We start from the raw sequence: 14192 nt of genomic DNA, 5'->3' as shown, positions 1-14192 counted from the left end.
TGTGGTTCCATACCACTTTTACTAATTCATCTGGCCACTTTCCTTTTGGCTGATTGAAGATTGACTTCATTATTCCCGTTATTATGATTCCATTAGCTCATTCTACCAGTCCATTTGATTCTGGATGTCTCACAGATGCAAAATATATTTTTGTACCGATTTGGTCACAAAAAGCTTTGAATGTTTCAGCATCAAACTGAGTTCCGTTATCGACTGTAATGGCCTTCGGCACACCAAAGCGGCAAACAATATTCTACCAGAAAAACACCTTAACTGTGGCTGAAGTGATTGTAGCTAGAGGTTTAGCTTCAATCCACTTTGAAAAATACTCCACTGCTACCACAACATATTTTTAATTTCCTTGCTGGTGGAAGTGAGCCTAATAAATCTAGGCCCCACTTTTGCAATGGCCAAGTGGGATGGATTAACTGAGTTAAAGACGAAGGTCGTTTTTGATCTCTAGCACATTTCAGGCAGTTTTCACATTTTTGAACTAAATCTGCTGCATCTTAAGCTGCCTTCAGCCAATAAAACCCTTGTCTGAAAACTTTTCCAAGCAACGGTCTAGACCCAATATGAGCTCCGCATACCCCTGCATGTATTTCTTTCATTAGTTCCTGGCCTTCGGCTCTGGATAAACACTTCAGCAATGGAGAGCAAACTCCTTGTTTATACAATTCTCCTTCTATGATCATGTAAGGCCTTGCCCTGGCTTCCATTCTTTTTATATAGACTTCATCATCCGAAGGATAATTGCCTTGCAAGAAAGATACAATCTCAGACCTCCAAACCTTACTGTGCACTGGTGAGATTGTAAGCACGGCTCGCTCCATGAGCTCGATTGAAGGTGCTTTTATTGTTTCAAAAAATACTTCCAAAGGTAATGGGAGCCCCTGTGCCGCTGACTTAGCTAATAGATCTACATGTTCATTTTCTCCTCTTGGGATATTCTTTACTGAGAAACCTTCGAAAGAGGCTTCCATTCTTTGGACTGTATCAAGATATTTCTCAAGCTTTGGATCTCTTGCTTTGCTGCTTTTGTCGATGTGGCCTGTGATAACTTGTGAATCAGATTTGAGGATTGCCCTTCTTATTCCCATTGCCTTGAGTTTTCGAAGCCCCAAGAGAAGGGCTTCGTATTCTGCAATGTTATTTGTGCAGTTGAACTCTAGCCTAGCTGTGTAGCAGGTTCTGATCTTAGATGGTGAAATTAGGATAGCAGCTGCACCTGCGCTGAAGGTTCCCCATGACCCATCACAGAACACTGTCCAAGCTTTGTTATCTTTTGTTCTTTCCTCATCCTGAGCCCTTGGCATCCAATCAGCAATAAAGTCTGCTAACGCTTGAAATTGGATTGAAGACCTATGGACATAATCTATAGTGAAATGAAAGGGAAATAGGGTTAACCATTTCCTATAATCGATTTTGGTGGTTAACGTACAACACAAACCACATGTACTAACTAGTTTGTCAAGATATCATTTATCTTAGGTGCATAAGGTTCAACACAAATCAAGAAAGAAATTCAGTTAGGGACTCAATCAAAAACTAGAGCAAGACTTAGAGTGTGCTGGTTTTTGGCGCACCGGACAGTGTCTGGTGTGCACCGGACACTGTCCGGTGCACTAGGCTAGGCACCCTTCGAACAAGTCACTCTCAGGAATTTAGAGGCACGCTCCGCTATAATTCATCGGACTGTCTGGTGTGCCACCGGACTGTCCGGTGAGCCAGTGGTGCAACGGCTCCCTGCGCGCCAACGGTCGTTTCGTCAGATGAACAGTGATGAACAGTACCATGGCAGAAGTCAGAGGTCACTGGATTGTCCGGTGCAGTAAGACGATAAGCACCTCCAACGGTCAACTACTCCAAACCCTAATGGTTGCACTGACGTGGCGCGCACCGGACAGTGAACAGTGATTGTCCGGTGCGCCACCGGACTGTCAGGTGTGCCCATCGCCAGCAACAGCTAGGAAGTGGTTGGGGGCTATAAATACCCCCCAACCACCTCATTCAAACTTCAAAGCCATCCAAGCATTCTGAGTTTCTCATTCATTGCAAGAGCAAAGTGCAACACTCCAAGACACAATCAAAGCAATCAATCCACTCAAAGTTCCCAAAATCAACACTAGTGCTTAAGGGCTTGTGAGAGGATCATTTGTGTTCTTTTGTTGCTCTTGTCGCTTGGATTGCCTTCTTCCTTTCTCATTCTATTTCTCAAGTGCTTTGTAAAGCTTTGCAAGAGACACCAAGTGTGTGGTGGTCCTTGCAGGGGTCTTAGTGACCCGTGTGATTAAGGGAAGGCTCACTCGGTCTAAGTGATCGTTTGAGAGAGAGGGAAAGGGTTGAAATAGACCCGACCTTTGTGGCCTCCTCAACGGGGACTAGGTTCTTTGGAACCGAACCTCGGTAAAACAAATCACCGTGTCTACTCGCTTTGATTCTCGCTTGATTTGTTTGCCCTCTTTCCTCTCTCCAATGTTTCATTGCTAATATTGAATTGAGTTTGCTCCCATACGTCATCTGCATCCATTGAGCAACTCTTAGCAAGAAAACGATCTTTTGGACTTGAATTTAATTCTATCGCTAACCTCGGCCTTAAGTGTGTGTTTAAGTTTATAAATTTCAGGTTTCGCCTACTCACCCCCCTCTAGGCGACTTTCATGAATTCATTCAGCTCTGCAGCTCACTTTCCAACTCTTCCCATGGCTTCTCTGTTCCTTACTATGTCCTTGAGAGGCTGAGAAGAAGGTACTATAATATGGTATGACTGGAAATAATGCCAAAGCTTTCTAGAGGTCATCAATACAGCATATAGTACCTTCTCCAACTCTATGTAATTTTTCTTTGACGGACTAAGTACTTTAGAGACGAAGTACATAGGCACTTGCTTCTTCGCTTGGCCATCTTGCTTTTCTTGTACCAACGCTGCACTAACTGCAGCGTGAGAAGCAGCTACATACAGCAGCAATGGGGCTCCTAACGAAGGTGGGGTTAATATTGTTTGTTCTATTAGATATTGCTTCAGCTCTTCGAAAGCCTTTTGTTGGGTTGGTCCCCATTGGAAAACTTCGGCTGATTTTAGAACTTCAAAGAATGGCAAGTTCCTTTCTGCTGATCTTGAAATAAATCTGTTCAATGAGGCCAACCTTCCTGTCAATCTTTGGGCACCTTTTCTTGACTTCAGTGGTTCCATCCGAAGTATAGCTTCTATCTTATTTGGGTTAACCTCAATTCCTTTTGTTGACACAAGACACCCAAGAAATTTCCCCTTCTTCACTCCAAAGACACATTTTTCTAGGTTGAGCTCCTTTCTAAAATTGGCAAATGTTTCTTGTAAATCGGTGATGTGATCTTCTTGCTTGATACTTTTCACTATGATATCATCAACGTATGTTAGAACATTCCTGCCAATTTGAGAACAAAGGACTTTAGCAGTCATCCTGTCGAAGCTTCCTCCAGCATTCTTGAGCCCCTCGGGCATTCGAAGGTAGCAGTAGGTCCAACCAACTAGGGGTCATGAAGCTTGTCTTAGGCTCATCTTCCTTCTTCATCTAGATTTGATGATAACCTAAATAACAATTCAATAGACTCATGAGCTCCGAAGTAGCTGCTGCACTCACTAGGGAGTCTATTCTTGGCAAAGGGAACTCATCCTTCGGACATGCCTTGTTGAGGTCCGTAAAATCAATGCACATCCTCCACTTTCCATTAGTCTTCTTCACCATCACAGTATTGGCTAGCCACTCTGGATATGTCACCTCTCTAATTACTCCGGCACTCAAGAGCCTTTTGACTTCGTTTCTTGCACCTTCGGCTTTGTCATCGGACATCTTCCGAATCTTTTGCTTCCTTGGCCTGATAGCCGAATCTACATTAAGTGAGTGCTCAATGACATCTCTGTTGACACCACAAAGATCATTGGCTGACCAAGCGATGACATCCTTGTTTTTTAATAGAAACCTTAACAAAGTTTTTTCTTGTTCACCAGACAATTGAGACCCCAGCACATCTTCTGCTCGGCTATGTCTTCACACAGAAGCATGGGCTTCAGTTGGTGTGCTGAGGCAGCCTTATCTCTTTTATGCTTATACTATTGATGAGCTTTGGCTTCATCTATGTTATGGATAGCCTTTGAATCTGTCCAGTTCCCTTCGGCCCTTCTAGCAGCCTCTTGACTTTCCATGCACAGCTATGGGACCCTGGTTAGATGGTAGCTTCATGCATTGATATGCTGGATGAAGTATTGCTTCGAAGACATTTAATGTTCCTCGACCAATGATTGCATTGTAGAGATATTCCATATCAACAATGTCAAAAACAACTTGCTCTGTCCTTGTGTTATGAACATAACCGAAGGTAACTAGCATTGTTATCTTCCCGAGTGCCACTATCTGCCTTCCTCCGAAGCCACACAGGGGGTGTGTTGCATCATGTATCTTATCATCCTGCTCCTGCATCTGCCTAAAAGCTTTTGCAAAGATGATATATGTTGCACAACCTGTGTCTACAAGGACGTTGTGCACCAGGAACCCCTTGATGACACAAGATATGACCATTGCATCATTATGAGGGTAGTCCTTGAGCTGAAGGTCTTCCTAGGAGAAGGTGATTCGTATATGAGACCAATTGGACTTGATGAAGGGTCCCTGCACTCCAACATGTTGTACCCTTCTTTGTGCATCCTTCTTCTGCTTCTTGTTAGCTGGTTCAGAACTTGAACCACCTGTGATTGGGAGCACCAGCTTCGTAGCCGAAGGTGCCATGGTTTGGGTTCCTTGCGATACCATTGTCACGGTCGTGGAAGTAAGTTCACCGGAGGTGGGCACCAATGTTGGTCACTTGTTCTCAAATGTTGTGAATAAAGAACAAGGCAACACAATTGTTAAAGATAAAGGACCTTCGTCCTCCAAAGCATTGCCTCCTCTCGGATTTAATGATCATCGGATGAAGGTCATGAAGGACATGCCTTCATCATGTTATAAATAAATAAGAATACACAAGGATAAATACGATGAATACAAATCATAGATCGATTTGTATTAGCATTGCATAAAGTTTATATGAGTATTAACAAAATCTGCATTACATTGATACCTTCGGCTTGCTCGAAGGTGTTGACGCGGGAGCGATTACAATTCAGCGTGAACAGTACGGTGCTACTGTTCATCTATTTATAGGCATGGGACGTAGCCTAGGTAAAATTACATTTATGACCTTCAACATTTGCTCATAATCGCGACATAAATCACTAGGGACTATCTAGTTTTTTCATTCTCTATTTGGTTTAAGCCGAAGTTAGTGCCAGCTTTGGCGCTTGCCATCGTTGCTTCCAGATGAGATCTTTGTCTTAAGGAGGTTCGGTAGAGAGAAAGGAAATCCTCAGTACCACTTTGCCAATGGTTTATGTCTTGAGGACCTTTGGCGGAGAAGAAGGCCCCCAACAGCCATCACACTTGAACACAAACGTGTTCAACTTGGCGAGATGAAAAGGAAGGCTATCACCCAGGGTCAGGGGAGCAGTAGCATCTGCCCTGGCTATGCTCCACCCTAGGGTACACCAGCTCGTCCTGGAGGAGGGCAACAGTCTGACCAGCGACCTGCTTAGTAGACACCACAGGCCACACCGCAGACTCCGCACCCTCGTCAGGTTGCCCCCACTGGCACCTCGGCGAGACCTACTGGCCAGGGCACTACTACAGTCACCACTTGCTTCAAGTGTGGTGAGGTTGGGCATCATGCCAATGCTTGTCCAAAGAGGAACCCCAATACACCCACTTGAAGCAATGTTTAGGGCAAGCAACAGACTCCAGCTAGCAACAAGGGGTTCAGTATTGCCAGAGTCAACCAAGTTAGTGTTGATGCTACTGCTGATATTGCTATTGGTATGTTCTTTATTAATTCAGTTCCTATGACTATATTATTTGATTCTGGAGCTACACATTCGTTCATTTCTGCTCATTATGTCAATACAAATGAGTTACCTCTTCAAACTATTGAAAAACCCATGATAGTTGTCACCCTAAAGGGCCTATTAAAGCAAATTTTTTGACCAACAGATTGACACTGACAATCATGGGGAGGGAATTCTGGTTTATGCCTATAGTATTAGAAGAGAGCAGTATAGATCTGATTCTTGGTATGTCATGGGTTGAGGAAAGCCAAAGCAGTTATACATTGTGCTAGGGGAACCGTAGAACTCACTAGTCCAAAAGGAGAAAGATTTGAAGTCATGATTACCTTAACCCCCTCCACCAGACCCGCCATTTATCTAGTGGATGGTAAATTTGTGGGCAGACACATCCATGTTGTTAGAGAGTCCCTAGATGTTTTTCCAGAGGAGTTACCCGGAATGCCACCAGATAGGGAAGTTGAATTTGTTATTGATCTCTTACCTGGAACAGCTCCTATTCCAAAAAGGCCATACAAAATATCTGTTGAAGAATTAAAAGAACTTAAGGAACAACTAAAAGAGTTGCAGGAGGAGGGGTACATTCATTCGAGTTCCTCGCCTTGGGGAGCACCGGTTCTGTTTGTACAGAAGAAGGATGGTTCACAAAGGATGTGTGTTGATTATAGATCACTTAATGATGTCACAATTAAGAATAAGTAACATTTACCTCGTATTTAAGATTTGTTTGATCAAATGAGAGGTGCCAGGGTATTCTCTAAGATTGATCTTAGATCGGGTTATCATCAAATGAAGATTAGGCCTTCTGATATTCCCAAGATGGCTTTCTCTACTCGATATGGTCTATATGAGTTCACTGTCATGTTGTTTGGCTTGACTAATGCACCGGCCTACTTCATGAATCTGATGAACAAGGTGTTTATGGAGTATCTTGATAAGTTCATCGTGGTATTCATTGACGACATCCTGGTCTATTCCAAGAATGATTGTGATCATGAGGAACATCTGCGATTAGTACTGTAGAAGTTAAGGGGTAATCAAATCTATGCCAAGTTTAGCAAGTGTGAGTTCTGGCTTGATGAAGTACCATTTCTTGGGCACATCATCTCCAATGGAGGAATATCAGTGGATCTGGCTAAAGTAAGAGAGATAGTGGGATGGAAGATACCAAGCTCGGTCATTGAAATCTGGAATTTCCTGGGACTCGTGGGTTATTACCAGCGTTTTATTGAAGGATTCTCCAAGATAGCGAAACATATGACCTCACTACTAGAAAAAGGAAGGGAGTTTAAGTGGACTCGTGAATGCCAAGAGAGTTTCAATCAACTAAAGTTTAGATTGATGTCACCTCCAGTGTTGGTAATGCCAGATCTATAGAAGGGATTTGACATATACTATGATGCGTGCCGCCTGGGCTTGGGATGTGTTCTTATGCAAGAAGGACATGTCATTGCCTACGCGTCTCGCCAGTTGCGGAAACATAAGCTGAACTGTCCCACTCATGACTTAGAACTGGCAGCAGTAGTGCATGTTGTCGGTGTTTAGAGTCTGACCGCACACCCAGGGATACCCTTATGGTGCTTTTGGGTAGGATGGTGTTGTTGATTGTAGCTCGATGGTTCGTGCTAGGAGCACGAGAGAGAGAGAGAGACAGGCGATCTTCTGCAGGTTCGGGCCGCTTTGATAGGCGTAATACCCTACTTCCTAGGGTGGGTCTGTATGCGTGGTGTATTACAAGTGGCGTCTCCTGAATGGAGAAGGGCTAATTGAGATGAAAATGATGGGGTTCCCCCTAGGCCTTATATACACGACTGTGGGGCACTCCCTACGTACATGATGATCACGTTCCTCCAGTATATCTCCTAACTAATAGCGAACCGACTTAGCTTATCTTAAGGAAAACCTGCCAACTTCATCCTGATCCGCCCCGATGTTCGAGGGCGCCAGGCACGGAAAGGTCGGACAGTTCCTTGAGATTACACGTAATCCACGGACAATTCGAGTATGAGCCCATCACCTTCTTGGGTTAGCCCATTTCACTTGTGGTCCTCTCTCGGCCCACGATGAGACAACCTTGCAGGATAACTGGCCTGTGGCCCCCATGCAATGGTCTTTCGCCTTCTAGTGGACCCGCGTGGGATATCTGTCCCCCACACATGCTCTCACGATATGAAGACATTATATAATGGGGACCAAGTGCCAAGTCTATATTGATCATAATAGCTTAAAGTAGATCTTCACTTAGAAAGATCTCAACCTTAGGCAACGCCGTTGGTTAGAGCCACTATCATCCGGGCAAGGCAAATCTAGTGGCGGATGCCTTGAGTCGGAAAGAACATGTTCATGTAGCTATTGTTACCCAGCTACCTGATGAGTTAGCAAAAGATTTTGAAAATCTCAACCTGGGAATAGTTGCTCACACAGAGGGTGTTACCATAGAGGTAGAACCTACCTTAGAACAAGAAATTCGTAAAGGTCAGGTTGGTGATGCCAAGATTCAAGAGATCAGAGATCTTATGGCAGAGGGTAGAGGTTCAGACTTCACGAAGGATGATCAAGGCACAATCTGGTTCAAGAACAAGATATGTGTTCCTGAGATTGATAGTCTCTGTGAAACCATATTGAAGGAAGCTCATGACTCAGCCTACTCCATCCATCCTAGTAGTACTAAGATGTACTAGGATCTGAAGAAGAAGTATTGGTGGTATGGTCTAAAGAGAGATGTTGCTTCACATGTAGCATTGTGTGATGTTTGCCAGAGGGTGAAAGCTAAACATCAGAGACCTGCCGGTTTGCTGCACCCGCTTAAGATTCCTGAATGGAAGTGGGAAGAAATTGGTATGGACTTCATCGTTAGTCTACCCCACACATCTACTGGGTATGACTCTATTTGGGTGATTGTGGACAGGCTAACTAAAGTGGCCCACTTTATCCCAGTGAAGACCACATATTTGGGTGCTAGGCTAGTTGAGTTGTATATGGCACGAATAGTTTGTCTACACGGAGTGCCTAAGAAGATCTTGTCAGACTGGGGATCCTAGTTCACTTCTTAGTTTTGGCAGAAGTTGCATGAGTGCCTAGACACGAAGTAGAATTTTAGCTCAGCCTACCATCCTCAAACTGATGGGTAGACCAAGAGAACTAACCAAATACTAGAAGATATGTTAAGAGCTTGTGCTCTTAAACATGGTGACAGTTGGGACAAGAGTTTACCCTATGCAGAGTTCTCTCACAATAACAGTTACCAGGCCAGTTTGAAGATGTCACCGTTTGAAGCTTTATATGGCAGAAAGTGCAAAACTCTTCTGTATTGGGATCAAACTGGAGAAAGGCAGTTCTTTGGGCCAGAAATTATACAAGAGGCAGAAGAACAAGTCCAGTTGACACGGGAGAACTTGAGAACTGTGCAGTCTAGGCAGAAAAGCTATGCAGATACCCGGAGAAGGCAGTTAGAGTTTAAGGAGGGTGATCACGTGTATCTGAAGGTGTCACCGATCCAGGGTATGAGGAGATTTAAAGTTAAACGAAAGTTGTCCCCTCGCTTTATCGGACCCTTCAAGATCCCAAAGCGAGTGGGGGAAGTTGCCTACCAACTGGAACTACCCGACCATCTTGCGTATGTACATGATGTATTCCATGTATCCCAGTTGAAGAAGTGCCTTAGGGTACCAGAAGAGCAACTGCCTATGGAGGAACTGAGTGTTCAAGATGATCTGACTTATACTGAGTACCCTATTAAGATCATTGATACTTTGACTCGTGTTACGAGGCATAAAGTGATCAAAATGTGTAAAGTGCAATGGAGTCATCATAGTGAAGATGAAGCTACTGTTCAAACCAGCTTCAACTAATGCTCGGTTGTGGACAAGACCCTTTCGATAAGCAATTGATAGAAGGGGAGGCCCGATCTTCCGTGAGCTACGATAACTTGATTGAGTGGAGATCTCGACATTGATGATCCAAGGCTCTGAGCGAACGGATCCTTGCAATCACTACACCATGACTCCATTGGTTATCACCCGTGACACACGAGTGACCTCACCACGAAGGCTTATCCCTACAAACACGATCAAGAACACAAGCAAGAATAGGAAGAACACAACCAAAACTGTGTTGATTACGAGTTGGGGTCTCACAAACCGATGAACAGCGACACTGTTCGATGATAGAATGAATCTAAGCAAAACCCAAACCCTAATGTGGCGGATGTTGATGATAAAATAGAGGTTAGGCGGGTGCGTGACCCCTGGCCGCACCCCTAATGGGCTCCGACGAGATACATGGCCCAACGGCCCAACAGAAGCTGTCGCATCACCAAAACAAAACCTAAACACTGATTTATTTTGACGATTCTCATTGACTCCGGATGAATTTTAAGTTGGTTCTAGTTGGGTTGGAAAGCTTATCTCCTTATATTTCCATCCATATAAAGCTCAACCTAATCGGAGTTTGGATACATCCTGAGCGTCCATTTTAGTGCAGACTGGTCCTAGAGTTCGAGACAGAGACGAAGTTGAGTCAGACTTGGCTTTCTCTTGTTGTGAACGTCCTACCTTAGTTTTTTCTCCGCTGCATTTTTTGATTCGAGTTTGTATTCGTTCTCGTTTCCTCCCCTCTCCTTTGGATTTCTGGATTCTTGTGTTGTGATTGATGTTGGGGAGTGTTGTGGGGGTGAGATATACTCTTTGGATCACTGCATATACCTAGTTTGAGCAATTTGTGGTCATGATACGAGTTGATCTCATTTTTGAGTTAGTTTGAGATAACCCCAACAAAACCCCACTCTTTTCGAGAAATCTGGTCTGCGCATAGAGTTTTGTTTTGCTATGGTTGAAACTTTAGGAATCATGTTCTTTCCCTCTGCACAAACTTCCTGTGATGTTTGAACAGATTCTGCGCATTTTTGCTGGCGCGGCACTGCCGGCCCTCTACGCAACACTGCCGCTTGACTTGCTTTGCGCTTTTGCCTCTGATCTTCTACATACAGTTGAGCAAGTTCCTTGCAAGCAGTTTGGTATATTCAATCGACACTTGATTGAGTATTACTGTGCTACATAGTTTTTTTGTCATCCCGTGGGATTTGTGTTTGGAATTGGGATCAAGTCACAGTGCTCACAAGCCATGTGTTTTGCCATATGACAGCTATATATGTGGTTGCTGGAAACCTTGGTCGTTACAATGCTGAAATCACACAAACTGGGGCAAGCAAACTTAATTATTCCTACAATTAATATCTTTCCACCGAAGACACGTCTTATTGATGACCACTGTTGAGACAAGGGGAACATGCATGAGACAGAAATAACTGAATAAGGGAGTGGGGGTTCATTTATTATTGGATGAAGCATAAAAAAAAGATTGTAGATCTGGCTGCCGTACGTCACTCCTTGCATTGGCGCGCGCACATACACATGGACGATGGTCTAAATGTTTATATGAATCTCGATCGTAGTCCTCAAGGTTTACGGCCAGTGTCACCTAAAGCCTGCACAGATTTTGTACGAAAGTGTGTGATCATCGTCATGAAATTTTTCGCGAAACATTCAAGGAGCTACATGCATGTGTATATATATATTTTTTATTTTGGAAAGAGTAGAGATAACAATCATGCATCTGTGGCTGGCACTTACCTGCAGACCGGCTTTCCATCGGTTCATGGGAGTGTAGTATGCATATATGCATATTTCAAAGGTCCTGCTGCTACTGTCCTGTTGGATTGTTTTGTACTCTATAACTAGGGATGGATTCGGATGTCTGGAGATCCGAATTATTTGTATTCGTATTCGGATAAAGTGCTAATATGGATATCCGTATTCGTATTCGATTTTAATATGGATGTTAAATAGACATATCCGAATTCGTTTCTTCTCTATCCGATTTAAGATTCGTATTCGACAACATTCGACAAAACCGTGAAATATCCGATACTATTTGTATCCGAAAGAAGAAAGTATTCAATAAAATCAATTTAAACTTACTTTTATTACTAATTACTAATTACAAGTGATTTTAAACATTAAATAATATACTAAAAACTGAAATACACCATTTAAAATGTTAAAAATATTTATATCATAAACAAATGACTGTGTTAATCTTATAGTTATAGTACTAGTGATATACAATTATAAATTTTAATAATATTAAAAAAGTCTATTTTTGAATACATTAGATTATTGGAGTTTTAGAGTCCAAAATACAAATATACTTAATATACAAAAAGATTATAATTAGAGTCTAAAATATAAATATACCCGGTATAAATAATTTGTTTAAAAATATGATATTCAACTAAATAATGTATATGTGCTATTGTTAATAATTTGTTTGTAATGTGATTTTATCAACTATAAATCCATTGATAAAACAAATTAATACTGGTTATGATGCTATGTTCTAAATCAAGTAAGTATCCGAATGTAAATCCGAATTCAAATTATCCGTTTTGTATTCGTATATGATAATATTCGTATTCGTATCCGTATTCGGATTAAAATATGGTAAATAGTGACATTTGAATCCGTTTCCATGCGTATCCGATCCGAATCCATCCCTGTCTATAACACCTCGTGCCATGGTAAATTGTCCAGTGCCGCCCATAATGCTCCACTGGCCTGAAGACTCATGCTGCCCCATCACTTGAAGTGAGGACCCTGCGAGGCTGTTTTTCCAGAGAAGTATGATAAAATATTCTTTTCGAATATTGGAAATGCACATATATGTATGTAATATATATATAGCGAAAGGCCGGGTCTTATTACCTTCCACCGTCGAACACCAAGTCCGTAGTGATTAGGCACGAAGACCTGGCTATATCTGTCAAGATTACCAGGCCCTCCGCATGCCCGATTGTATTCGCAGAAGCACCTGGCCCATCCTTTATGTACCAGCTAATTACTGCCGTACCTTCTGCTACACCTCTCTGGTTTTGGTAGGGAAGCTGTTGTATGTATACCGTGGTTTTCAGCATATTGTCATCGAGTGCATTCCCCCACGAGGAGAAGACAGCAAGCATGCCAAGCAATGCTATTGCATAGTAGAAGGCCATGGCTAGCTAGCAAGGAGTCTCTGCCTTTCCCTTGAGCTAGCTGCATGTATCGTGTGTTTGAGCTGCATGGGCTATCCCTATATTTATAGATGGAGCTAAGCGAGCCAGTGACATGGTTTCAGACGGTGTTTATTTGAACTCAGACCTCAAGTTGGCTGTTATGATGGAGCTAAGCTAATATCTATATATGGCTTTGCATTTGATTATTGTTACTTACACTAGCTGGTACCTATATATGCTGCTCCAAGGTCCAGAGGTAACGCAAAAAAGAAAGGGAAATAAATTGTATGCCTGTAATTCCATACATATTTTGTTTGAGGGTTCGACTCAAAATTTTATTGGCTTTATCAATGTTGAGATGCAAAAATCAAAGTAGCCCAAGTTAATTATTTGTGTATTACTGAACACTTTTTTTTTTCAGAACCAAATGAAACGCATACAAAATTCCGAGTTAGATGAAGGTTTTTTTTTCTTACAATTTTCATACGTTCGATTAAAAATTATATTTGCCTATGCATTATATCATGTCATTCATTCGTGACGTACTTAATTTGAGGAGTATTACTTAATTAGGGAAGCTGGTATCGTTGTGATGGTAATTTACTCCATCCAGCTTTCAAAATGACAAATATAAGACAAACCAATGGGATTGTCCAATTTTAAATCCTAGGTTTTCTACTATATTTCTTTCAGATCTTGTCCCTGTGTGCATAATCATTCAGATCTCGTCCCAGTGATGTGTGCTGACAACCGGTCCATGACGTGTGTGAGCTGCCTCGGAGGTACGTGTATCGTTAAAAATGCTATTGAATATATATATATATATATATATATATATATATATATATATATATATATATATATATATATATATATATATAAAGACCTAGGATGGTACTAAACTACACAACAAAAAGCCCAAGGCAAAGAATATTCCGCAGCATCTCCTTAATTAATAGAGGCATCGCGGAAGCAACAAATATAACAGAGGGCTTCCGTCTCTTAATTTCAGCACCGGTTTCCTAGTTAGAAACTGGTACAAAAAATAATGGAAATAAAGCCCGGACAATAGTTTTAGTACCGGTTTTTAACTGACAGAAGATTTAATATCGATTTGTGGCTGTAACTGGTACTAATGTCAAAGCAACAATCATATCAGTACTAATACATTTAGTACCAACCCACATTAGTTACGGTTGGAACTACCAACCGGTATTATTATTTCAGCTTTATAAA

The 14192-nt window shown here is 42.1% G+C and overlaps 1 protein-coding gene across 1 annotated transcript; it reads right to left on the bottom strand.

The window, feature by feature from the left end:
* Positions 1-11126: 11126 nt before the first annotated feature.
* On the bottom strand, positions 11127-13009 carry LOC100282319 (uncharacterized). Its single transcript, NM_001155231.1, is given in 4 exon segments — positions 11127-11394; positions 11543-11642; positions 12472-12569; positions 12670-13009. Coding segments are annotated over 4 exon segments (516 nt in total). The 5' UTR covers positions 12957-13009; the 3' UTR covers positions 11127-11363.
* Between the last annotated feature and the right edge of the window lie 1183 nt (positions 13010-14192).

Source organism: Zea mays, chromosome 5, assembly GCF_902167145.1.
Source record: "Zea mays cultivar B73 chromosome 5, Zm-B73-REFERENCE-NAM-5.0, whole genome shotgun sequence".
In the NCBI taxonomy this organism is placed as follows: Eukaryota; Viridiplantae; Streptophyta; class Magnoliopsida; order Poales; family Poaceae; genus Zea; species Zea mays.
The sequence above is the reverse complement of the archived record's forward strand: the minus strand, read 5'-3'. Positions and strand labels throughout refer to the sequence as shown.